Source organism: Micropterus salmoides, unplaced genomic scaffold, assembly GCF_014851395.1.
Source record: "Micropterus salmoides isolate LMB-PRFRI ecotype aquatic unplaced genomic scaffold, ASM1485139v1 Ms_hic_scaffold_15, whole genome shotgun sequence".
Classification (NCBI taxonomy): Eukaryota; Metazoa; Chordata; class Actinopteri; order Centrarchiformes; family Centrarchidae; genus Micropterus; species Micropterus salmoides.
The window spans coordinates 13,275,372-13,303,051 of record NW_024040596.1 but is presented as its reverse complement, the minus strand read 5'-3'; the positions used below and the strand labels follow the sequence as shown (position 1 = coordinate 13,303,051).

At 41.5% G+C, this 27,680-nt stretch overlaps 1 protein-coding gene across 2 annotated transcripts; it reads left to right on the top strand.

The window, feature by feature from the left end:
- The first annotated feature begins 250 nt into the window (after positions 1-250).
- Positions 251-27,242, top strand: LOC119904033 (activin receptor type-1-like). 2 transcript variants are annotated; one of them, XM_038720401.1, is made up of 13 exons: positions 251-604; positions 2,064-2,170; positions 13,353-13,426; positions 14,091-14,345; positions 15,080-15,352; positions 15,575-15,841; positions 17,246-17,451; positions 20,479-20,578; positions 21,927-22,073; positions 22,908-23,183; positions 24,985-25,182; positions 25,917-26,047; positions 26,153-27,242. In XM_038720401.1, the coding sequence occupies exons 3-13, from the start codon at positions 13,360-13,362 to the stop codon at positions 26,285-26,287; spliced, it is 2,055 nt and encodes a 684-aa protein (XP_038576329.1). In that variant the 5' UTR covers positions 251-604; positions 2,064-2,170; positions 13,353-13,359; the 3' UTR covers positions 26,288-27,242. The 2 variants fall into 2 exon arrangements, with proteins under 2 accessions (XP_038576329.1, XP_038576328.1); XM_038720400.1 differs by lacking the exon at positions 2,064-2,170.
- Positions 27,243-27,680: the final 438 nt, after the last annotated feature.

Below are 27,680 nucleotides of genomic sequence, written 5' to 3'. Positions count from 1 at the left end.
TGAAGTTAAGTACTTCAGAAATGTACTTTGCTTTTGTTTTGCTGACAATACTTTTGCCTTTAAAGATAAATGCAGAACTTTTACTTGACTACCACAATGCAGCATAGTATTTCTACTTTTACTTAAATTGCCTGGATTCCTCTTCGATCCCTGGGAGTAACAAAATTAAAAGAAAGTTTTAATTTGAAACGTCTAACCGGAAGAGTCTGTAAGTATCGTCTCGCTTAATGCTGGTTAATTACAGTGAGTTGTAGCAAGGTAACTTCCTCCAATCCTGGCTTCTTTTTTTTTTGCCTTCGGGGATTGGGGTGCGAGTTGTGAAGCCTAGACAGTCCCTGATGTGTGAAGAGAGACAACGTTACAGCATGTGTCTTGCTTTTTTCTCTCTCCTAAATACGAACATCGAGTGAATGTATCACTTTTTCCTTTTCCACCGAGCGAACGGCGGACGATAATGTTGGCGTCATGTAGGCTCTGCCTTTCAGACTTTGGAAAACAAATCGGGTATTGTCGGTGAATTCTCGGGAGATGGCAGAATAACGTTAGTTCGACCTGCGCAAGCTACGGAGCCCTCAAAAAAGCACTTTGAAAAATAACTCGCAAGGTAAGTTTAAACATGACGTGCCTAAAATGTCTGTAATATTACCGTCTGCATTGTAATGTGGGTATAGACGTTTTGGTGGACGTGGAGAAGTTTGCTGATTTGCAGGTACATTTTTCGCGACGTGTTCATAAGAAATCCTCCCTCTGAGCTTTTTCGCAAAATCTTGGCCTGTTAAAGCAGCCACACATATTTTATTTACCTTCAGGTCGTGTGAACAAATCTACACAGCAGCAGCCTGTATAGCCTGTTATTGTGAGTGGCCGCGTCAGAGAGATGTTTTTGGTTAGTTGTTGACAAATGGTGATGAGCTCTAGGCCAAGGGACAGAAATTAAACGTCTCGCGTCAACCATTGCGGCTTTTCGTGGTTGTAATTTCTATTTCTCAATCAAATCAAGTTCCCAACATTGCAACTAGTTGCGACTTTGGTAAGAGTGTTTTTTTTTTGTCTTGCAAACAGTGTTTGGGAGGGTCGTTCCTGCTTGATCGTGTGTCTCATCATCCCAAGCTGAGCACTTTTAACATCACAATCGTAACCCTGGACGGCGGGGGGTGTCACACTGGAGAACACACAGCATGGTTTACAGTGGTCTGTGGTTTAATTTGGAATTAGTTGGCGACGAAGACACGCGTGAATCTCACCAATATAGTTCTTTAACAAGATGCAACAGTATTTGTTGACATGCTTTTCCCTTGCTGAGAAACAATCAGGCCAAACAGGAAATGGTATGTGAGAAGAGTGTGCAGGGCAGTTACATGTAAAGCCAATAGACCTGCTGATGAGAGGATGCAAACTTCATTACAGAGGTGTTAATGCTGGCTGAAAACATTCGGAGATAATTGTGCAGATTAAAAGATGTGTGAATGGGAATGTCTCACACTGGAGTGTTCTTCCTTCAGAATCAACTCAGTGTGCTAGACCCTCACTCTCACAAATTCCCACATACTAATCACGTTTTCCTTCACTAGCAGCCCAAAATGTCTGGGGGAACACTTTATTGTGCATTTGTTTTCGCTGCACAGCCCAGCCAGCCTTTTTAATTTCGTGATACCTCCAGTTGACTACCATTTCATGTATAAGCATGACAATCATGACATGACAAGACGTATGGTTTAACAGTGTCTGGCACGGGAAACTGTTTAATCAGTATGGATTAGCCATTTAAAATGAGTTGAAGCTGTAACACATGAACTGTTCCTAGGACTTGAAAAGAGAGTTAGAGATACACAATGGTTGTCAATGTCAATGATTTATTTCCTTAGGAACTGGATGGAGAGGTTCTGGAGATTTAGTGAAGTAAATCCTGTGACAGGATCAATGGAATCACAGTCGAGGTTATTTGTTTTTGTTAGTGGCTGTGTGTTTGTGTGGCTGGTTGATGATCTGGAGAATGTAACCGCCATAGCTGACCAATCACTGAGGTCGGGCCTCTCTTTTTTTTGGGCGCCTGGTGTTCTCAGAGGCTGCTGCCGCGGAGTCTGGATGATAGTGGTCAGATAAAGGGACGTCCGGCAGTCTGGGCTGAGATAGGGTTCGACTCCAGGGGATCCTGTTCTGTTCCGTTGAGGTAACGTGTACTGGCCTGATTGTGGCCGCTCACCCTGCCATTGTGATTAGTGCTCTCCTCTTTCTCCCTGTCTCTTGTTCTACAACAATGTTATTGTTTGGCTTTAGGCCGGTGTCATTGTCTCAACTCTATCTGTGGTAACTTATTCCTCAACCAGGTTATCTGTCTCTTTAAGACTAACAATGCATTCCCAACAATAGAACTGGTTTGAGGGTTTGTCTTGGCTAGCGTTTCAAAAACACCTGGAGAGCCAGATGCCAGAATGTCTTGCATGTGTTTCACAGATGCCTTATATGTGTCTGATTTATGATGCTTGAAGGCATTTATGTTGTTACACATGTTTGTCTTACTGTCAGCAAGTTGCTTAGAGTGAGAGCTGAAACAAGTAGCCAATTATTCAAGAAAATGAATCCGCAACAACTGTGGTTATTGATGAATCCTTTAAGTCATTATGGCTGCAACTCATTTTGTGCCAGTTATTGTCTTGAGTGATTCATTGTTTGGTCTATAAAATGTCAGAAAATAGTGAAAAATCAAATTGTTTCACAAATATAATTTCCCAGAGCCCGAGGTGACGTCTTATGTCCGACCAACAGCCCAAAGTTATTCAGTTATCTATTTCATAAGACAAAGAAAAGAAGCAGAGATTCACAAGTGAGAAGCTGTGAGAACAAAATTATATGCAGTTTTGTTTGAATGAATATGTTATCAAAATAGTTATGCATTAATTTTATTCAATCTATCGTTTTAGCTCTAAAGTTGGTTCCAAATTCTCCATTTTTGATGGTTTGCAGCTGTTCTCCAAATGTAATGTCTTGGCTACTGTGTGTGCGCCATTTTACAGACTAAATGATTAATCAAGCAAAAAAAAAAATACTCACCAGATTAACTGATAATGAATGTAATCACTAGTTGCGACACTACTTTGTGCACAAACAACTATAAATTAGGCCTTTGATAGCAATCTGAAGGTGTCACCTTTCCTTATTCATATCCACATTATCACTGAATTCTTTGGCAGAAATATCTCGACCTCTGCATCGGTGCACTGCTGTAGCGGTTCTTTCTGATAGACATAAAGTGTATAATTTTCCCACAGGGTTCTCAGCATTTCAGAAAGCACGATGCGAATACGGGTGGTGGTGGGGTTGTTGGGGTAGGGGAGATAGGCCTCCGATGGCAATCATTTCTCTGTGCACAGTAATTTGGCTGTCAGAAGCATCTGGCGGTTTGGGTTGGAACAATATGCAAGTGGAGGGAGAGGGAAGCGCTAACTCCAAAAAAAAAACCCTGAGAGAGTGTTGGGGAGGGAGGGGATGAGGGGGGTGTGCGTGTTTATGTATATGCATTATGTGTGTGTGAGGAATCAGGTTACACAGTCTGTCGTTAACAAGAGATCTGCAGTTATGAGACCAAGATAGCCTGCTTCAAGTCTGAGCAAGAGTCTGAGGCTCATCGGTCTTCCATGTAGGTGGCTCTCAAGTTAGGGCAGAAAGGGAGGGAGGAGGGAGAGAGGACACTGTATGTCTGCCTGTGTGTGTGTGTGTGTGTGTGTGACTGTATGAATGTGTGTGTGAATGCGGGTAGTGGGCGGCGGCTGAAGGATAAAAAGGGGGCAGGATTTGGCAAGTCTAGCTCAGAGTAGCAACCTTCAACTATCTTCCTTCAGCTTTTGTGTGTGTGTGCACGTGCATGTGTGTGTGTGTGTGTGTGTGTGTGTGTATGCTGACTTACAAGAAAGTTTGACTTGCAGCAAACCTGGCATCAGATGAGGCAGCAGGCTGCAGAGGAACACAGCATGTGGGTTGAATTTGCTTCTGCTCTATGCTCGTGTCCAGCTTTTTAGAAAGGGGCCCTCTGTCTGCAGCGTTATTTTTAGTCAAAAAATCCTTGAGCCTTTTAATAATCAGCAGCCTTATGTAGCCCAAACATATCACGATGAGAGAAGCTGTCTGGGACTTGCGGGCACTGTCGTCTCAGCATGACATGGGAAGTTAGAGTGGAAAAAGAGAATGAGATTAAAGACTGCCTGTGCATCTGCCAGATTTTGGTTTCTCTGTTTGGGAGTTCGCTCTCCTCTTCTTCTGGTGGCTCTGCACAGACTTATTGATCTCTCTTATTCTGTGCTCAAATGTGGATGAGGACCAGTGGAGACAGAGGAAAGGGAGACAAGACACTACTGTCTGCACAGATGCACACACACATAGATCTGCAGTGCCTGTGGCTGCTCTCCACACTAACCCCAGACTGCTCTGGAGACAGTCTGCAATACACATTTTATGAGCCCTTCACTCGCTTCAGTGCGCTTGTGTTATCGCTCAGCTGTTAGTAGGGAAAGTTATGGCTTTGTTTCAGTTGCTGCTTCAGTCTGATCTGATTCCCAGGCTCGGGCTCCTATTTGGTGTGGGCACTTTGTCTACGAATTGAGAATAATCTATGTTTCATCTCTTGGGTCACAGCGCCGTAAAAGTGAGGTAGTTCTGTTATGACGGCAGTACATCAGTGTCTCATTGTTGGGGCTCGCTTGAATTAGTCCAGTCCTTTCCCCGTGCTTGAGCCAAATGGGGCATTTCTAATGTTTTAGTCATTCATTGGTTTTGACATGTAAGTAGGGCTGGGCAACATGGCTGGAATCAGTATCACAATATATTTCGTTTTCAAAATCTGTGTGGCTAAACTAACAGTTATTTTCAAAATCAATTAATCTGATGATTAATTTTCTCATGTAATCGATCAGCTCATTTAAAAAAAATACACATCACCATTTCTTACAGCTCAGGTTGACATATTTAAATAGCTTAATCCTTAGAAGTATCTCTTCTCTGGAAGGCCAGGAAACTCTCGGCCATAAAGACTCCATTGGCGGCAGGATGTAATGGCCTGGATCAGTTGCATTACGGAGCATAGTGCTGCATACGCCTTCAGTGTTTTGTTGCAAGCTGTTTGCAGAGTGATTCTCATCACGGTGGTGAATGGTTTGGCCACAAAGTAAGCCCTCTGACTCCTGCAGCTCAGTCGCTAGAGCCTAGGCTAAATATTCCCTGAGCTTTGAGTGGCTCTTTGTTCTGTTTGCCTGATTTACTTGTATCACATGAAGGAAACTGTGTCTAAAGGGTGTACCGCGATACAAATCAAGGTGTCCTTTTGAGAACGGTATTGCGCCAGAGCAGTGAACTTTGTGAGATGGTCGTTTGGAGGGAGAGTGTTTGTGCATTCCTCTGTTGGCAAACATAGCACAGGGCCATAAAGATGGTGTTTGAATTGGCTGCTTCAAATGTTTTGATGACTGTGTGAAAATGAATGTCTAATTGCTATGGTGACCATTGCATAGAAGACTTGTTAACAGTGTCGTCACAATGCTAAAAAAGCCTTCCAAGTTGTGTCTCACGAGACTTCACGCAACACCAAGCCATAATAAAACCTCGCAGAGAAAAACTGTTGCTGCATAGAAATCGAAGTGTGTTTGGTTGGTTGTTTGCGCAGGTGATGTTGTCTTGGTCTTGATAATGCAGAACTTGAATGTTGTCTGTATGCTATACTCTCCCCTGTTTGTCCTGTCTTTCTCACAACTCTTGCCCTGGGGTATAGCACCCCAGGTCTTGCACGAAAACAAATCAAACTTTGTCACGTCATTTTGTTAGAAACAAAAGGGCTTGTCTGATTTGTGATGGGGGGTCAGGCTGAGCGTGTCTGAGTGGTGTTGTTGGTTCAGAGGTGGAAGGTAGGGTGGTACTACAGCAAGAAGAAAAGGCAACTATTGTCTCTGATTACATTTGATCTGCGCTGTGTGTGTGTGTGTGTGTGTGTGTGTGTGTGTTTGTTTGTGTGTGTGTGGGTTGCACTGTATCCAAGGAACAAAAACCTGCTATGCCGTTGCCTATTAAAATGAATGTGTGAGTGAGAACTGAGCATAAGCAGGGGGCCATTTGCATTTGATTACATTCCTCACATTGTGAAAGGAGGCAGCTGCTGAGATACTGTAGGGGCCTGAAAGATGGAGCCTGGCTCGACCTGATGGGGCACTGCAGATTCCACCAAGCTCTTCCAAGGGGCCACAGAAGTCCCTCTCTCATCTCCCATTTGATGAGGCCCTTGGCCAGCGAGGTGTGTTTCCAAAGGTTAATGAGCTTTACTTTTCCACTCAGCAGAACCATGCGTCTTTCACACACAACCTCAGTGTATGACTCAGGATATCAACAAGCAGTCAGCCTGTGTTTCACTGTTGCACCAGACAAGGTCACAGCACCACACATATTTCAAAACTGTTGCCAGAACAATACCTGTGTTTGGTTACAATACCAAAATAATGTAATTTACACTCTACTCTGTTCAATTTTTCCCAACCTCGTTTAACAAAAAGAACAGCATTTCCTAAATATCAGTATTTAAAGGTGTGGCCTATGGGCCACTTTTGATTCCATAGAGCAATGTTTTGATGAGCTAGTGGGCATTTTGTGCATATTTTGTGGTGTACCATCATGTAGATTCAATCCGATTCAGCTTTATTGCCACATAGGTTTGCACATACAAAGAATTTGCTTTGGTGTTTTGGTGCATAATAATAAACATTGTAGGTGGAAAATATAAGAAAGATAAATCAAGTACTGCAGGTCAAGACTCATAAATATAAGTATTAAGCCAAGACCAGAAAAATGCTGCAGTAGTATATCATGGTTAGATTCTTCATCACTCAAACCAGCTGCTCACTTGATGTTATTTTGTCAGAGAATATTTCACATCATCAAGCAAAAATATCAGACCTAATATTTGCTGCTCCTGCTGCCACAGTGACCTGTAGATTCTGGTATCTTGATTGCCATCTTGTTGTCTAGTGGATAGTGCTTGGCCTAAAGACACCTATACTCTGTGCCATTTTGGGCGGTTCCTGACAAAAGTTGACCGTCATGAGTGTAACGTGGTGAAATCTGTTTATTTCTCAATCAAAAATAGTGGTCCTAGAATTGCAATGAGAGAGACGTACATTGATTTAGAGCTTTGGTGACGGCCTGTGTCAAAATTTCAGAAAGACGGTTTCAGAAATTTATTTCTCACAGCGTGATTGCTGTTATGTGCCAGGTCTACAAACCAACCAGTGTATTAAATAACGTAAGGCCTTTTGATTTGACTTCATGACAGGTCTGTGCTTTTTTTCTTCTATAGCCTTAAAGTGGTCATATTATGCTCATTTTCTGGTTCATAATTTTATGTAGGGGTTGTACCAGAACAAGTTTACATGGTTTCATTTTCAAAAAACACCAAATTTTTTATCATAGTGCACATTGCTGCAGTTCCTCTTTTCACCCTGTGTGTTGAACGCTCTGTTTTATCAGTGGAGTGATACATCCCACCTCTACAAGAGCTTTGTTGGTAGTTGCACATGCGCAGTACCTAGTTAAGGACTACTAGCCAATAAGAAACAGAGTAGGGTGGGCCCTGAAAAGCTGGTAAACTTCAGTAGATATGTTCCCCATACCAGCTTAGCAACATGGACTGGAGCAAGCGTTTCAGAGTGAGAACAATTTAAATGAATGATGACATTGGCAGTGTGGCAGTCATGACATATTTTAAGGATCCAAACGGCGAAGCTCCTAGAGCCCTATTGTTTTTGTTCTGATCATTCTTTTTCTTTCTTTTTTTCTCCGCTAAAAGTGTTTGGGCAGCAAACTGCTGGATGAAAACTCACCAAAATTGGCACGTAGGTTGCAAATTCCACCCACTACAAAAAAAAAAAAATAGACCTCCATGGTGATGCTACAACAATCAACTTTGCGTCTTTGCAATTATCTCAAACGGCTTCGTTTAGTGTCGAACTTCTTTCATTATTTTAATCTCTGGATTCATCTGCATCTTTGCTCCAATAGTCTTCTGCTCTAATAATTTTTTATCACTTTTTGCGAACTCGTCTAAGACGGTTTCGCCAATCAACCTGAAACTTTGGCAGAATCATCTATGGATGTCACTGATCAAAAGTTATCAAAAGATATGTCATTCTGTTTTTTTTTCTTCCCATAAATTTTTACTTTTGTGTATTTACACTTTAATTATTTTATTTACACTTGCAAAAAGTTTATACCTTGTAATTCGTTGGATGGATTTGTTGAAATTTGAAATTTGAAATTTGGTTTATACGATCTAGGGTCACTACTCAGTTGATGTATAAAATTTGGTAATGATTTTGCTAAGTGGGGGTGGCTAATTACAAGAAATGTAAATTTCTAGACATTTCTTCATTCCTAACTTCAAAAAATATAAGAAAATCACGTACGTCCTAGAGATCTGAAATTTCATCAACACATCCACTGATATGTGACAAACGCTTGCCTTGCTGCAACCTGTCACTCTATATTTTTCGGATAATGCTAAATCAGTTATTAAAATCGACACAGACATTCTCTAGATGGCCGATATCAAGTGTTTCAAAGGGTTTTCAGATCGGTCAAAAACAGTCAAATAGCCTATATTTTAAAATCAATCTGTAGCCTAAACTGTAGGCTACAACAAACTAACAACAACTTAATGAACACATTTAAATCATTATATTAGGCTGGTTAAAGAAGAACCATGTAGGCTATAATAAAAGTTAAAAGTAGCACTGTGCTCTAGTACTGTCTCTAACAATTTTATGTCCATTGACTGCCTGGAGGGTGGCTAATGTTTGGATGGGAGAGGAGAGGCAACAGGCGGACTAGCTATTTGGCAAGCATGTGTTTTGCTGTGACGTCACAGCAAAGCGGAAGAAAAGGCTGGACTATAAACGAGCTGTTTTCAGGCAGTGTTTTCTGTGGAAGATGGGAACTCCCTTTAGGTATATAACTCAATGAAGGAGAGGGAAAATGCCAAAAAGCATAATATGACCTCTTTTAAGTTTCATTAGGCATTCACCACACACACTCAAAATGGCTATCGTACAGCTTGACACAGATTTGGGATCCATCATGTACAGTGCGACATGCAATGAACCTGCAAGATTACTTATGTCACGCAGTGTGTAGGGGCGAAGCAAATGAGGAAACCATTGTGCTTTATGCAAAGTGTTGGCATACTGTGAGGTAGCCCTTGACTTTTGGAATGCTGTTTTGTTTTTTTATACTCAAATACTATTTAAATCCAATACTGATGTTTGAATCATTAGTGTGCACCATTTTCTTCATTGTAATCTTACATTCTTCTCAGTTCGTAAGCGCAGTTGTATCATGTGTGACTGTTATTCCCTCATAATCTTCTAGAAAGTTAAGGTTGTGAATTCTTTTAACTTGGTTTTAGTCATCCCAACTGTTGTACTTGACTGTAGGCAGAGAATGTTTTTTTCGAACTGAGGTGATTGTGTTGATTTGCTGAGCTGTAGTGTGAACATGAATGTGGGCTGCTGCAAAGAGGACGACTTTCCCCCTCCGGTCTGTATTACACCCACATCCACCTAGGAGCGAACCATCTGTGTGTCCCTGATGGCATGCTGGCACTTTAGCGGTCTGGGTCTGGGACGGGGACAGGGACACGAACAGCAGGCTCCGCATTGCCCCAGTCTCTGCCTGTTTCTTCCCTTGCCGCCCTGCAGTTTGCTGCAGTTTCCTCGGTGCCCAGGCTATTTGTGCTATGGTAACTGTGCCAGCCTGCCAGCTCAGACACAGATTCCACCTCTTCGTCTCCCTCTTTGCCAGCATGATGACTCAGCAGCTCCTGCAGGGCTTCCAGCCTCCTCCCTCCTCAACCTCAGTGATAAACCATGCTCATCAGACAAAGTAGTGTTTTGTCATTCTCTCCTTCGCCTTGACCTGAGTACAAAACAGACTAATATGTTTCATTTTTTGTTGAAAGCTCTTTCAACAATCCGTTATCCGTAATGTCACCTAGAATCAACAAATGGTAATAAAAGATTAGGTTTAACATGAGACCTGAAGATGTAGTTTTGTAAGTGGACACTCCTCGCATGTACTTAAATCATCATAAATATCTACATGCTTTTCTTTATGGGTTCAGTTGTGCCAATCACAGTATGTATGAGTAGCACGTTTAATCGTCTCCATCTAATCACTTTAAGCTCTGCTCAACTTCTTAGAGAAGTACTTATCAAGATAGCCCTCTGGAGTGGGTTCACTGGAAAGAGTCTGGGAAGAAAACGTGGCGTCATAAAACAGGAGCCTTGATATTTAGGATCACTTTCAAGTCCCTCTAGCAGCACTTAGCAGGAGTCAACCCTAACATACTTTCCTCTGGGCCAAGTGTATTCCAACTATTTCTCTCTGGGTTGTACACACATTGCCTACCTTGTGTTGAGCTCAATGGGTTTTCTATATATCCGTGTACAAGATCTGTGCTTGTACGCATCTTACAAAATAGCTGTGGTGGAGAAGGTAGTTAGATTGTTTACCTAAGTAAATGTACAAATCCATGCAAAACAGTCAATTTACAGTGATCGTCCTGCATTTAGAATGTTTCTGATGTTTAGAAACAGAAGTATTATCACCTAAAAATCCAAAAGTAAAAGTACTGATTATGCAGGATGACTTATTTCATAAATATTTATTATTATTATTATTATATAATGTTACATTATTTTGTTATTACTCATACTCAGCAGTGTACCATATTTTACAAGATGGTCACCAGTTTAGTATGTAAAATCTGCAATGTTACTTGTAAGTGCAAAGTAAAAAGCACAAGTTTTCTCTGAAGTCTAGTGGAGTAGAATTTTGAACTAGCATAAAAGAAAGGTTTGACATTAAGCACATTACTTTATTTACTTTCTACCTACGCATGTCACTCAGAAAAGGCAACCTATATAAACTGCCTAATGTTTCGCAGATTGAAAGAGGGAATTATGAAAGTGTCATTATAATTCATTGTAAAACAAACGGCTTACTTACGTTCATGTGAAGTAACAATTAAATAAACTGCTTATACTGTAGTAAGACCCGTTCAAAAAAAATATCTTAAGTACTCATTACCATGTGGTATTTAAGCTGTTTTCCTGTTACAACACCACTTCAGAGGACATAGGAAGAGGGAATAAAAAGGAAAGATTGGGGATGAGACAGATAGAGGGGGAGGGGGGGTGAGAGCACACCCTCGGCAGGATGTCAGCTCTGTGAACACACGCTGCAGAACACTGCCAGAGAATTCAATACGCAGGGATAGAAGGCTGCAACACACACTCACACACACACACATTCACACACAACGCTATAAAGTTGTCTACTCAGATCGCAATCGGTTCTGCAGATACTAGGCCTGCCTCTCCTTTCCAAGAATCCCTTCTGTGGTCTCCAATATCAGGACTAGTCCTGGCTGTGTATTCATCAAGCAAAGCTCTTAGCTTGATAATACGTTCCTGTGTGGATAGATGGACATACATGTACGTACGTAAACACTCATTGGAGGCCAGGTAACTCAAAATACCCTCAGATTTTTCAGTGCATTGACTGAAATGTTTGCTGTGTACTTAACAGGACTACTTAGCTGCTTGGTCGTCATTGTGTGGCACACTGCTTATGATAGCTTGTTTAAGACAAAGTGTCTGCGTGGGAGAGATGAATTGAGACAGAGATCATTTCAGTGCGCCGTCGAGTGTCTTTTAGCTGTTAAATGTAAACAAAAATCATTTACCCATGCCAATTGAAGCCATTAAATGGAGCCTCCTGACATGCTCTACTTAGTTAATTGAGGTGACTTATTGATCCGTCAGCAGCGGGTGAGTCAGGATATTGTGCTCTTTGATTTCTTTCTACGAGTCAATATCAAGATAACCAGTCAGACAGGTCACTTTTTTTAGGCTCGAGTGTGTGCTCCAGACTATTGTCTTTTACCTCTCTGCTTATCTCTTTATCCTGTTTCCTCTGGCCCCCTGGCTTTACTGTAACCCAGGCGGCAGTCCCCCACCAGTGTGGCGCCCTTCTTCCCACTGTCCCCCTGGGCACTGACACCAGACACCTCCTTGTCCCACTTCCCTCCCTTTAGCCTACCTCACTGCTGCAGCCTGCCCTGGCCCACATGTCTCTCCCACATTGGCCCTGTTCTCTGCCTTTCTCTGACCCACTGTCCCCCAGTTGCCCCCTGGCTATACCTCCCTTGCCTTCTCATGCCCCCCTGCCCGTTCCCTGCCCCCATTGCTGCTCCCCTCTCCCCTTGTCCAAAGGGAGCAGACAGAGCTCCTGATTATCTCCGTGTGGCAGCCTCTGTTTTGTGCGCTGATTAAAGGAGCAGCATGTGGTATGTGTGTGGTATGTGTTCGAGCGGCCCGTACACACGCGGCCGTTGGGCTAATGCTAACATTACGTGCTTAATCATTTATGTCTGTGAGACGGGCACAAAGGCTTGGGGGGGGGGGGTATTTATCAGTGGCATAGATGCACTCAGGCGCACAGGCACATGCTTCTAAGATAACAGCCCCGGTGCTTAGTATGGTATAAACGGGGCATGCTGCAGGCTATGATGTCTCTGCAAAACTCACATATCATCTTTATAAAATGGGTAGCTCTGAGGGTGGGGGGGGGGTTCCCCTTGAGTTTACAGTGTGAGTTAAACTGGTGGTCTGTTTAAAATCTGTCACTGTATAAAGAAAACAAACAAACATAATTGCATGACGTATGTGGACGCTTCTCCGGATGCATTAAATATTGAAGGATTAGGCTGTCTCCAGGTCTCTAAACAATAGTATTTGGGCACCCACACTCATTATCCCCGCTGTGCTCCTCTCATCTTTCTCCTCCTCCTCCTCCCCTCTCTCGTCTGTCTGCTCCTCTCCCCTCACTGCCAAGCAGCCTGTCCCTCCAACACAAGCACGCACACTCGCACGCACAGAGGCAGCCAATAGGAGAGCCCCAGTCTCCCCATTGCTTGCCACTCAATGCCTTGTTGCCAGGACAACAGGAAGGCATGAGACCCACTTTACTTGAGCATTTTAAACTTGGTGTTCACTCTTTTCCCCCCTGAAAATAAGAAAAAGGGCTCCCTCTGTAAAATTGCTCTCTCTGATACTCTTAGGTCGACAGCAAATACTGTTGTTATCTGTCTGTCTCTCTTGGCCTTCTGTCTCACTGAATGGTGTCCCGAAAAAGGTATTCAAATGCATCAATATAAAAAATGTTCACTTTGGATAATATGTTAGCCCTTTTTGGCCTGACAAAGCAAACATAAACATCGCAGCGCAGCCCTCATTTTTGTGTCCCCCCCACCCCTCCTCCAGGTCGACAATGACAGTTGGGGACATGTTCCTGTTGGTTTTGATCGTCCTGGCACTTCCCTGTTCAAGTTCAGAAGGTAAGTGTCTTGTCACAAACCACCGCTTCTCACACCAGACCTAAAGGAAGGCTTTTGCAGAAGAGAGAAGAGGTTTCTGCTAGTAGGATCTGGTTGAATTTAGCCCCTCTTGCTACCTCTGAATGCGTTATGTCGCTGTGCCATCAGCCTCGTTACTGCAAAAGAACAAGATTACAGTAGGTCACACACACTGTCACTGGAGGTCCCAAGCACGTACTGTGGCTGGAAAGACATGTACTGGATGTCTGTGTTGCCCCCTTTCTCTTTCACGTTTGTGAAAATACAGAAATTCTTTCAGCCTCTGTGTCTCTCTCTCTGTCCCCGTCGAGTCTCTTACATGTATAGACCAAAAATTCACACTTTTTTTTTCTTTCACCACCCCTCCTCAGTCTGTCTCCCTCTCATCTGCTGTCTCTCTGTGTTATTTTAAACAACTGCAGTGGTGGTGGAATACTGTGGAAAGTGTTTTTTTAGGGTGGCAAACTGCACTTGCCATACTTACAAAAGATACATACATCCTTAAAAGAGGGATAAACACTGATCGTCTGTTGTCGAAAAACATTTGAGAGCATATTAGAGATTAAAGTCCCCCTTTTAGCAGCATTAAATCTATCTTCGATTATGAGTTCCTGTCCTTGACCTTTTTTTTTCTCCCCTTTTTTAGGTGACGTCAGTGTAAGAAACTCTGAATGTTTGTGTGACGGTGCGTCCTGCACAAATGGGGGCCGGTGTTTCGGCCAGCAGTGCTTCACCTCTCTTGCCATACTGAACGGGACATCGGTCCTTCTGAAGGGCTGCATTATGGCTGATGAGGAAGTGTCCTTGCGCTGCGGGAGCCCGCCAACTCCTGAGCTGGTGGTGGAGTGCTGCTATGGGGATTTGTGTAACATCAACGTCTCCCTGCAGTCACTGGTGAAAGGTGAGGTGTTTCCATCATCAACACTATCTGTACCTAAACTTCTGTAGGATTTTTATTATCAGTCCCCAACAAATCCCTTCATCAGTTCATCATTCAGTCTTTTTAACCATTATGCCACTACTATCCTTTACGTTTTCCTATATTTTGTGCCACAGTGTTTTCCACAGGTTGGGAGTTTATTTGATATTGGTAGCTGACCCCTTGCAGAGGTGGATGCAGAACAGCTTTATTCACCAGCCTACCACCAATTTGGGGAATAACTTTACATCACTATCAATGTACAAGCTGCACAACTGCTCATGGACTGTCCCAATAGACTTGTTAATCAGTTGACATTTCCATTGGTTAAAATCAATAACGCAATATTACAACTAATATTTGTCCTACATTAATATATAATATAATATCATATAGCAAATGCAGGCAAAATCAAATAGGATTTTGTTCAGTGTACTAAATTGTGTTCCACTGTTCTGTGTAACACAATTTGACATGATTAGTCATTCAGGCAATATGTTTGTAAAATGTTAGATAAAGTCTGTATATTATATTAGCATGTGTCACATTTTCTGTCAAAATTCATACATTTAAACTGACTTGGCCTCTCCAGCCAGCCAACAGAGGTACATTTTCAACATACTTTTTATTGATCTGAGTGAATGCCATTTAATTTAATAGGATACTAATGGTATTGCTCTAATGGGTTTCCCCATATCTCTATTTCCTCTTATCAGATGTAGAAGTGTCTGCTGGCAGACCAGTCCTCAGAGACCAGGAGTGTGTGTGCGAGGGCGGCATGTGTGAGCGTGACCATCGCTGTGCAGGCCAGCAGTGTTTCTCCTCTCTGAAGATGATTGACGGGGTGGCCGTCCAACAGAAGGGCTGCCTGAGGGACGACGAGGAGGGCAGAGTCACCTGTGCCTTGCCACGCTCATCGGTCCATGTTGTCAAGTGCTGCCAGGGCCATCTGTGTAACATGAACGTCACTGTGCAAGCTCCAGGGAAAGGTGACTTTGTACACGCTGTACACATTTCTCTTGGCTGCAGTTCACAACAGACCTTATGCGACTTAAGATCACTTTGATGTCTCACAATTAGAAATGTAATTTTATGAAAACACCATAAAATGTGATATTGCGTTTTTATAGTAATGCAGTAATATCTTTAATCATCTCTTGTTGAACATTTACTTATTTAGCTGCCATGTCTTCTTCCTGAATCTTTTGCAGAGGAGGAAGTAAAGCCCCTAATCAAAGAGGAGCATGCATGTGTGTGTGAGGGCAGCTCATGTGTCACAGGGAATCGCTGCATGGGCCACCAGTGTTTCTCATCTCTGACTGTCAGCGCCGGCTCCTTAGTGTACCAAAAAGGCTGCTTTAAGGTCTATGAGCAGAGCACATTGACCTGCAAGACCCCACCTTCCAGAGACCAGATTGTGGAGTGCTGCCATGGGCACTTGTGTAACATGAACAGCACTGTGGAGTTGCCTGTCAAAGGTAGAGTACTGTACTACCCAGAATGCATTGCAAGTACCTTTTATATCAGAGATGCAAAAGAGCTTCATCTGTTGATTTCAGCATTGAACACATTGCACTTTTAAAGAAATTGCTGAAACCGGTTCCAGGCAAAGTGCTGCCTAGATTTCATCTGTTACAGAATAGGAACGACTGTGTGGGTTAGTTATTGTTATTAACAAATTGTTACTGTTATTAATTCTCTCCATCATTCTCCACTAAGAGGGCTACACTGTCCGGCTGTGAAATTGTCTGCCATGGCTGTTCTAGATGGTTTCTGTTGGCCTGAGTTACACCTTTGTGTGGTCACACTCCTGGAACCTTATGAAACAGAAATAGGGGAGACAATGGGAAACCAAGGGGGAGGTTTTGAATGTTATTTAGTCATGGTCCACTTCCCCTCTGTCCTCTCGGAGATGTCAGAGCTGGCTGACAAGAGCTCAGAGGCTGAAGTCACCTGGGAATGAAGGAGACAGGCATCTATACACAGAGCTGTTTTTGCCTTTTTGTTTCCTTCACCTTTACTTCTCTCTCTACATCAGTCTTTTATGTTATATTTAATAAATACATAAATGTACCATAGCTGTTTTTGGTTTTTTTGGTTATACAGTTGGGGATTAGATCAGAAAATTGTTACAATGTGCTAAACTGCAGCCAATTATGTCAGGATAAGAAATATTTCCAGAGGATCTTTTAAAGTATTCTTTCGCCCACAATATTGCCCTATGTTACAAACCTCCCCTGTCTTGTTACGTTGCAATAATCATGTAAAATATATTTGTTCAAGTTGTCTAGCTAAATGTATCCTTTCCTATGTGTTTGGTTCAAGTCTAGTGAGTTGCTAGAAGAGTTGCTAGTTATGGGTATGTGGGAGAAACCCACGGATGCTTTCATTATTTGAGTTGAGAAAAGGGAATCATTGTCTGTGCTGCAGGCAGAGCTGAGCAGTGTTGCTCGTGGAATGTTCGGAAAGTGTGAATGGTGGTAAGTTCCTCGAGACGACCTCTGCTGACTTGATGAGATCCAATCTGTTTGTGTGAGTGAATGCTCATGCGCATGTGTGCTCTCTGTGCTCCCCCACCCTTAAGTGGTTTCCTCAGAAGAAGGTCTGCAGAGTGTATTAAACCTGTGATTTGCGTATGGTTGACCCTCAATATGTGTGGTCCAGTCAAAGGAAAAGAGATTTCCCTCAACTTACATAATTATGATTACCTCTTCTTGAATCATCACTAAGTTTTAGTGGACGCTCCCATCTGTTGCTTACCTAAGCAACTATGTTCAGTCTTTAGACAGATGCAAGCAACATTTAATCTTTAAAAATCCAGCTTTAATTTTATTCTAGTGTGAGGAAACGTCACGCGTTTTAAATTCTTCTCTCCCTCACAGCTGATGAGCTGTCCAACTACAGTGTGACCACACTGGCCATCGTCATTGTGGCTCCAATCATCGTCCTCATCGTCCTCTCTACTATCGCTATCCTGGTGTTCAGACGCATCCACAACAACCAAATGGAGAGACTAACATCACGAGATGCAGAATACGGAACCATCGATGGCCTCATAGCATCCAATGTGGGGGAGAGCACTCTGGCGGTGAGTAGTGGATACCATGCAGGAGGAAACCTCCCAAGCTTATTAGATAGAATTGGATAAGAGCTGCTAATGGCAGATTTAAAGTGACTGGTATGATGAATATTACTCCAGATCAAATTTCCATACTTTATTCTAACCCACCTCTGTCCATCTATGCTAGCTGCCCCATACTGTAGGTGTTATAAACTGACATTTGCTGTAATTTAATACTTTACTAATGTAAACAAACATTTTACAGCGTCAGAAAACATTCAGTTATTTGGATTTAGTTGTTGTCTAGTGCTAGTGATATAAATATTTAAAGACCTATCAGTCATATTAAGATATGGCAGATCCAGTCGGGTTTTTTTGATTTTGGGTGGAGGATGGTTCTTTTCTATACTCTTGGATCTGAGGGGGAATCTTTAATGTCACAAAGAAATGCAAATGTTTACCTACAACAGAGATGGAAACTCCCCATCTAAAAAGATGTTCAGGATTCAGCTGCTGAGTTAAAACACTGTTGGATTAGAGGGGACTTCCACCTCTTATTTTTTTCCCCCACACTGACTCTAAGATAATATACAATAGAGTTACCATGGCACAATAAACCATGTTTTCCTCTTTTTAATCCAGATTTGTGATCAAGGCGGTCATGTGGTGGCACTGTAATCAAGAGTTTAGTATTATATGCTTTAATTGACCCCAACATACTGACTTGAAGACATGGAGCATTCCATAGAAAGCAGAGTTATTTCTTTCAGTGTAATGTTTTCAAATGAATCCTTATAAGAAAAATTAAAATGTAATGAGAGAATACGTCAGGCCAAGTCAAAATTAAATCAGTTCACTGGCACATTATTGTTCTTCTGTTCTATTGGTTTGATTTAGACTTTGCATCACACTATATGGGTGAATTAGTTAAAGCACTCACTTTATGATGAGAGCAAGCACAGTAAAGGAGTCCCCAATCCCCCAAAAACTCATCTTTGGTTCAGTAAATGTAGTAAATTATAGGTAGATTATACACTGTATAAACACACAGGCAATGTTTAAGCCTTAATATATTATAGGGCTTAGTGTCGTTAGGTCAACGTGCATGGTCTGTCTCCAAAAATGATTAAATTCAACAGTGCAGACCTTCTCCTCTGAACTTGTGTACTTTGCAGATCATAATCTCAAGAGCATTTGGTAATTCTAATGCACAAACATTTAAAGCAATGCATAGTGGCTCCATTAGCATAAAGAATTATGTGTGTGTAAGTGGGAGGTGTTTTTGCTGGAATGAAAATAAATTTAAAAAATCATTCAACTCTCAAACTTGTTTTGCATCTTTTTAATCATTTTCCAGTCTGTTAGAGGAACGTCTTTCGCAGTTTATTTTCTCTCTACTCAACCGCGGATTGTAAGTTTTCAGCAGAGTGGTTTATGTTTTGAGGCCGCTCTAAACTGATCCAGAGTTTAGGTGGAGTCCTGTGGTTAGCATTTAGTCTGTAAGCCAGCACATTCACTGGCTCACACACACTGTGTAATCAAGTTCAGCAGGAACTGCTCACAGCCTAGCTTGAGTTCTAACAAAATACAGGGCTGTTACTATCCATTTTGTGATACTATATCTTCACAAAATCATAGGTAGTACTTTTTTGAAAGACTTTATTTCATATCTGCAGCAAACATTTTTTGACATGGAACATTGATTCTCTTTTTGTAAGTATGTCTAAACTCTTCAAAGCTCAGATTATCCCATTTATCTTTCATTATGAAAAGTGTAAATAATATGTCCAACTGTTAAAGTTTGATTGTCCGTGTGTGTGTGTGTGCGTGCGTGTGTGTGTGTGTGTGTGTGTGGGTCAGCGAAAGAAATAGCTGATTTTGGCTTCCTATCAAGCTATTTCCAAAGTCCATCAATGCACTTGGCAAAGGAAAACCCAGATATGGAGCCACAAAATGTTTGTTTCAGCGTAATTAAAAAATGCTTGGCAGCAACATGAGAAAGGTTATTAGGAACATTAGTGTGAAAAGCAAATCAGACTGAAACACATGTGCTTGTCCCTCTGCATCCTGCTGCCCAGAAGTCATCTCTGATTATAATGATATTGCAGCTTTCTGATTGCATTCTGCTGCTTAACGGCCTGGCCCAAATATGCCCTCCTAAAAACAATCCTCAAAGAGAGGGGGATTTAAACTCTCTGCAGAGTAATTCATCATTCATTTTAAGGCCTCTGTCTTGCATTCCTGTGTTGTGATTCCAAATTGTCTTTCAGGCAGCTCTTGCATTATGCATCTGTGTATCTGAGGCATCACTCTTCTCTGTTGTTTTCAATCTTCATCCTCCCCTCCCAGTTTAGTAGTTTTTTTTTTTTTTTTTTTTGCCCAGCAGCTGCTGACTGTTGCTGTGCACTGCCCTCCTGCGTCAGCGCCGGGATGCTGCACGTCTTATAGTTGAGATAAAAATAAAAGGCTTAGCAGCATTGCGCCTGTTTTGGAGTCTGGCCCTTGGATTAGATCAAATCTCCAGCGCCCACACCAGTCACCAGGGAGGGGGTGGCACTTCTATTGTTTACTCAGCAGGGGGCACTCTGCACCTCCAGAACAGACACAAACCCACACAAACACACACAGCTTGCCCCCCTCTCTGTCCCATGTGGTTGCCACATCAAAGGCGGCCTGCTTGTATTAGTCTCCATCTGAGTCCCAGATGCTCCTTATTTCATCATTTTTTCGGCTCGAGCCACACGATTCATTTGGAAAGGTTTTCATTCAGATAGCTTTCTTGCAAATATACAAAGATGCCTTTGGTGTGGGAGACCTGAGTTTGATTCCCACTGTCACTTATCCACCATAGTCTCTCTGAGCAAGACACTTAATCCCTACTTAATCCAGAGGCGCGTGACCTCTGATATATATATATATATATATATATATAACAATTGGAAGTCCCTTTGGATAAAAGTGTTAGCTAAATGACTTAATTATTATTACTACAAACACACACACATGTAAATATACAAGCCCTTTACTCTTTGTTTCTGTTTTTCTTCTTTCCAGGATCTGCTGGATCATTCCTGCACTTCAGGAAGTGGCTCAGGACTCCCTTTCCTTGTTCAGAGAACTGTTGCAAGACAAATCACACTCAATGAGTGTGTGGGTAAGTGTCCTGTTTACGGCTGTTTTTTATATTCACAATAGCGCTGACCCAGAAAACTCAGCCTCCTCATTCATTTCAATGAGGCACTCCTACTGTGCAGTAAAGTCCTACTAAAAGGGTGTCCCTGGCTCGACTTAAGCCTCACTTCAGCCGATGCACACTGGGTTTGACAAATGCTGTATGTACAAGGACATACAGTGTCTATATATTGACAGGGTAGCACATTGTATGTAAAACAAAATGATTTATCAGAGTGTTAAATTCTCCCTTGAAGGAGTATTAACTGCTGTGTAGCACCTAGCTGTCTGATAAGCCTTCAAACTGAACTTTCTAGTTCATATTTTCACTGATACTGTTAGACTGCCTTCATTTGTATGACCAGTAGAAAGGCCATCCAATACATGCAGTACAGGTACTTTTATCCACAAGTAATACAGTCAATTTGAAATAAATATTTGGTTTGCAAAACAACTTTCAGCCAATGCTAAGAGGATATTCTGAAATTGGGCAAGGATGAATGTGCAAGCAATCACGTCCCTAGAGCCAAATCTTGCACAAACTTTATTTTTGAGATTGGCTGTAGTATGTTAAGTGTGGGTGTCAGAGAAAATATTACCAACAGCAAACCTATTTTCATATGAACAAACATGTTGCCATAGTCCGTGTTGAGGGTTAAGACACTGGTGTTGAAATAAAAAGTTCACTCTTAGACACTACTTGTATTGTTACAATTGGTGGTTGCTTCCAAGCTCTCTAAGAAAATTGCATGAAAAATACATGATTTCTGGCCACTAGAGTGCAGCAAAATAAACCAAAATACACAGACACCACCAGAGCACCAGCTTACAAAGTCGTTAGAGTGAACATGTTGACAGCTGTTGACATGTCAAATAGACACAGCTACATTAGCATTCATACAGGTTTGTTTTTTTGACCACATGATAAATGTAATTCCAATGCTCACTTTTCTTTTACCCTGGTCTTGTTTCCCCCAACTTCTGACAAAGATATGTGGGTATGTAGCTACTAAATGTTTGACTTTCTTCACCAGCCACTCAGTAATAACCTTTGTCTGCTATATGGAGCTGGCCAGCTAGCATACAGTGAACCATATCACAGTTTTTTGTTGCTGGAAACTGCTCCCTACAAAAAGATGACAAACTAAAAAAAAGTTCCAGAGTGCTGTGGAAATTAATGTAGCGCTATGAGCAAACACATCTTGGAGACAATAACCTGTTCAAGAGCAGGGTGACTAACCAAACACGTGTTGAAAGCAAACAGACATTTTTATGAGTCTATTTCTGTGTATGCTGTTTGGTCATTTGTGCCCACGTTTTTGCCCCAACAGGTAAGGGCCGTTACGGCGAAGTGTGGAGGGGTCAGTGGCAGGGAGAGAGCGTCGCCGTCAAAATATTCTCCTCCAGAGATGAGAAGTCCTGGTTCAGAGAGACTGAGATCTACAACACGGTGCTGCTGAGACATGAGAACATCCTGGGTATGTACCATATTTCATGCATTAAGTAGAGTATACCTACTGTATTTGCACAACAAATATCATGGTATTAATATCCTGCTGCCACATGTCCTGACTCAAAAGTACTGAATGCTAAACATGTAAACCTTAAAATGTATTAATTCCCAAGGAGGATCTGATCAAAATAACACCACTCATACATGGTATGCGCTGTGTAAAGATAATTTATGTTGACATATACACTATGTATAACTAATTGCTAATGAAACCCAACATAACCATAATTTGATTGAATATTGCAGTTCATAATACAGTGAGGAAAATAAGTATTTGAACACCCTGCTATTTTGCAAGTTCTCCCACTTAGAAATCATGGAGGGGTCTGAAATTGTCATCGCAGGTGCATGTCCGCTGTGAGAGACATAATCTAAAAAATCCGGAAATCACAATGTATGATTTTTTAACTATTTATTTGTATGATACAGCTGCAAATAAGTATTTGAACACCTGGGAAAATCAATGTTAATATTTGGTACAGTAGCCTTTGTGTGCAATTACAGAGGTCAAACGTTTCCTGTAGTTTTTCTCCAGGTTTGCACACACTGCAGGAGGGATTTTGGCCCACTCCTCCACACAGATCTTCTCTAGATCAGTCAGGTTTCTGGGCTGTCGCTGAGAAACACTGAGTTTGAGCTCCCTCCAAAGATTCTCTATTTGTGCAGACCATTCCACTTTACCTTTACTGGAAATTTATTGTACTGTAGTGCCCACACATCTCTCATCGGTTACATACCATCCTGCATGTGTTGATCAAAACTTTTTATTAAATACATTGATATATTTCTCTCAATGCAGGCTTCATAGCTTCAGACATGACCTCCAGGAACTCCAGCACTCAGTTGTGGCTGATCACTCACTTCCATGAGATGGGCTCCTTGTATGACTACCTTCAACTCAGCACCCTTGATGCATCCAGCTGCCTCCGCATGGCCCTCTCCATCGCGAGCGGCCTGGCACATCTCCACGTCGAGATCTTCGGCACCCAGGGCAAACCGGCCATCGCCCACCGAGACCTCAAGAGCAAAAATATATTGGTTAAAAAGAATGGACAGTGCTGCATTGCTGACCTTGGTGAGCATACTGACAGATTTACAAGATCAATTTCCACTCCATTTAATCTAAGGGGTATAAAAGTTCAACTTCAAAAAGATGTGGATAGGATGTGCTTTTGATCACTTCACAAGCAGCGCCGTCTCCTGCTGAGCACTTATCTGTGCAGCCAAACATAGTTCAATACCACAGAACTTTATTTTAAAATCTAAAGAATTTCCAAAGGCTGAATTTTGGGGAAATGTGCATAAAATGATGCACAAAACAGCTGGTATATTTACATTAGATTGAATGGTGCAGCTACAAAAAACAGCAAGTTTTGGATCTGAATATTTCCCACTGTATTAATATGATATGGCTTTATTAAAGAGCTGATAACAGCTGATGCCTCTTGAGTACAAGATGATTTTAATCACCTCAAAGCTACTGAAAGGGTTAATTAAATGTTATGGTTCATGGGCCATTGCGCAAGAGATGCATCTGCTGTAAAATCGCATCTATCCTCTTAACCATATTTGTTGTTAATTTAGGAAGAACAACCACTGCTAAATGTACCATCCAGCACCTTAATCAAAAACACATTTAGAGGAACTCAGACCACTTTATCTAATACACCAATGTTCCGTTGGCAGATGCTTGAATAAAAACTAATTCAGGTACAAGCCATAACCTGGCGACAGTCTTGAAATGTTTACTGCTCCGGATGACGCATTTTGCTGTTCCGACAAACATGGTACTAGTTGTTTGTCTCCCAAGTGAGTTGTTCTTATGTTGGAGTACATCCTGTATGGTGGAACAGAAGCTGTTTATGGTGAACAGGTAGCGCTTCAGCATTTAAATCAGTTGATGGAGTGAATCTAGTGTTTTGTCCTCGCCACAGTTGTCTCCCTCCACTCCAAAGTGTGTTTTGCTTATTGTTACTTTGTCACTCGGATGTTTGAACTTCACTGTGCAGAATGACGTACGTGCAGAATTTGACGCTAGACGGCTGTGGGGTGGGGGGTGGGGGGTGGGTTCTCTGTGCTCACCTTAAATCTGAGTTTAACACTTCATTATGTGACCTCACAAAACATTTGTGGTCTACTATGCAAATTGCACAAGTGTGATGTGGAAGTTTGACACCTCCAGTGAAGCAGGACACATCCTGTGTCCAGAAGTAAACATTAAAAAAAAAAAAAACATAAGTTGCACATTCATAGATTCAGAATTTTTTTTTTTAATGAGAGAAGAAATTTTTATCTTTATTATATTTATTATTTTTTTAAATTTAATTTAACTTTTTTTTTGTAAAATTATACTTTGTTACACAATTCACAAAAAAAGCAGACCCATTTCTCTGTGGGAACAACGTCAAGTGGGAGCCACTGGTGGACAGCCGGAAGGTGCTGATGCCACCACTGCACATCAAATTGAGCCTAGTGAAACAATTTGTCAGAGCTCTAGATAAGGAGTCAGCAGCTTTCAAGGACCTTCAAGACTTCTCCCCTAAGCTCTCTGAGGCAAAGATCAAAGCCAGTGTATAACATGTATTCTTGTTAATTTGGATTCAAATGTTGTTTTTTCTGTGAAGGATTAAACACAAATTATGAAATAGGTAAATTTCAATATATCACAATCCTGGTCACAAAAGCGAAGTTTGTGGTGAATAATAGCCTATATTATTAGTATATTAATACTAAGTATTTTCTATACTTTTGAGGCATAAGCAATTAACAGTTTTTAAAATTGTTACACGGTGTTATTATTCTAAGCACTGACGTATTTTTGAACATCTAATGTCCGGAGGAGAACTTTTAAAAGTGTTGTGTTTTTTTCATGCTAGGTCTCGCGGTCATGCATTTTCAAGACACCAACGAGTTAGATGTGGGGAACAACCCTAAAGTGGGCACAAAGCGCTACATGGCCCCTGAAGTGCTTGATGACTCCATCCAGATGGACTGCTTTGAGTCCTTCAAGAGAGTGGACATCTGGGCCCTGGGCCTCGTCCTGTGGGAGATTGCCAGGAGGACAGTCAGCAATGGTCAGTACATGTTTTACATGACATGGTCCTGTTGGATTCACTGTAGTAATTTTCCTTAGTTCCATCTGTTATGGTTGTTTGTCGCAAATCTGCATTTCCTGCAAGCAGCATATTGTAGGCAGCACTATCTACATCTTTTTTTAAATGTAGATAGTGCTGGTAGGTACTGTGTTTCTTACACATGTAGAAAAAAGTGATGAACCTCATTTTGGCGGAATATGTATCCTAGATATCCTATTTATGTGTATCAAATGGTTAGTAACAGTGTTTGATTGGTAAAGAAATCATTGTGAACATGTTGCTCTCTTCAGAATGAACACAGCATCATTGCTTTAACTCACACTAAGTAAAAGCTTTTTCTGCTATTGATGGAAAGATTTGGCCTTGATACACACATCATCATCCCACTGTGTGTGGTCTCTGGAGAAGCCAGAGGCATCTTAGGTGAAATAAAACCTACTTCCCTCCATTCACGGTCAAATGGGTTTATCGCTTTATAGTAGGACTTAGTAGGACTGGGCTTTCAGTGACACTTAAGATATTGATTTACCCCCCCTCCCCCGACACAGTAATCTCATATCTCTTATTTTGTCCCACGGCTGCACTTAAGGACAAAACAGCTGTGCCGGAACATGAATCCTTTTTTTGTGTTTAATGTTAGTAAGACTCGTATTTTACACTTTGTTTTGAGTGATGTGATCTTGAAAGTGAATTGTTGCTTGCTCTGCTTGCAGGCATTGTCGAAGACTACAAGCCACCTTTTCATGACGTCGTCCCAAGTGATCCCAGTTTTGAGGATATGAAGAAGGTTGTGTGTGTGGATCAGCAGCGGCCCAACATCCCAAACAGATGGTTTTCAGACCCAGTAAGTAATATTTAAACAGTCAAAGTGTGTTTGTTTGTTATCCAGAAATATTTACATTCTGTAAGGGGCACACTGATTGATTAATGTCTCCTGATTCATTTTTAGACTTTAACCTCCATGTCTAAACTCATGAAGGAGTGCTGGTACCAGAATCCATCGGCCAGATTAACAGCGTTACGCATCAAAAAGACTCTGACAAAGATCGACAACTCTCTGGACAAAATCAAAACAGACATTTGAGCATGCCTTGAGAAGAAGAGGCAGACATACTAAAGGCCTTTGAAGACATCCAGAGGGTGGACCATCTTAAAGAAATCTCACAAGACAAGAGATTTGATGGGTTGGGTGCCCTTATAGTGGCACAGACCTATATTTATTTTAAAACACTTGACGGGACACATTTTGGCATCCAAAGATGGCTTACCAGGCATTTCTGAGACTGCCAGTGGTCTTGGAAATAGGAAAATATCTATTCAATGTATGACATAGGAGCTGGACTGTTAGCAATGTTTTTCAAGGACAACACCGTCACCTGGGCATTTGAGTAAGCTTGCTTTTGTTAGAACCGCAGATTTCGTTTGACAGAGAGACCTTCGTTTTAGTTTTTCCCAAAAATATCCGAACATATTAGCATTGTCACTTTAGCTCTTTAATTGTACTGAAATGTTTATTTGCATTATGGTGGATTCATTTGGAAAAGAAGTCAATTTGCCAATTTAACCTGCATACTTTCTCATACAGTGATCACAGCAAACAGTGTTATGTTTTACTTTGTGTGTCATGAACTTCTGTTTACAATACTGTCAGAACAAGTTTCTTGGGATCTCAACAGTCCTGTTAACATTTTGTTGTACAGCTGCATCAGCGGCACTGTTCCTTTCCTGAGATATTGTCCAACTAAAGGTAGTCTGTCGCAAACCTTTTGTATATCACCATGGATTTTACATTGAATTATGTACCTGTTCTATGTTTTGTTTCTTCAGCTTTACAGACAAATGCTAAAAGAACAAATAAAATATCTGCTAGATGATGCTGAAATCTATTCCTCCAGAGGCCTGTGAGTAAGCCTGTAAAGCCTGTATACTGTCTTAACACGTGCATTGTCAAGTAAATGAAGTCAAACTTCAGCCTTTTTTATTTCTTTAACATTTTATATCAATTAGTGATTTATATTAATTAAATAGAAAAAAATGTGTTTTATTTGTCTTTATTTGTCTTGATGCTGCATCTAGTAGATTCGTTTATTTTTAGCCATGCTAGCAGCGTGTCTCCAGGGCTGGCAATGTTGGTGAGTCGGTCAGGCCACCACTTTCGTCCAGACTGAAGTATCTATCAATATCAGTATTAACAAGTACTGGATGAATTACGATGAAACTTTGCACAGATGTTCACGGTGCCCGGACGATGTGCCTTGATGACTTTGGTAAACCGCTGGCATTTCCTGCAGCGCCCCCAGCAGGTCAAAGTTTTCACATATCCTGTAAAATATTTCAACAGCTCCCAGATGGATTGGTACAAATTTCAACATGTTTCCCAGATGACATGTCCTGAGTTTGGTGGCTGACTTTTCTGACTTATCATCTAGCGCCATCACCAGGTCAAGCATTTAATTTCTCCAGTACTTTGGTTTATG

Excerpts from the sequence above, each read along its gene's own strand:
- LOC119904033 (XM_038720400.1), top strand. The coding sequence starts at position 13,360 with ATGACAGTTGGGGACATGTTCCTGTTGGTTTTGATCGTCCTGGCACTT. Across the intron at positions 15,353-15,574 it reads TGTGCAAGCTCCAGGGAAAG|AGGAGGAAGTAAAGCCCCTA; the intron begins GTGACTTTGTAC and ends AATCTTTTGCAG. Across the intron at positions 20,579-21,926 it reads CACACTCAATGAGTGTGTGG|GTAAGGGCCGTTACGGCGAA; the intron begins GTAAGTGTCCTG and ends TTGCCCCAACAG.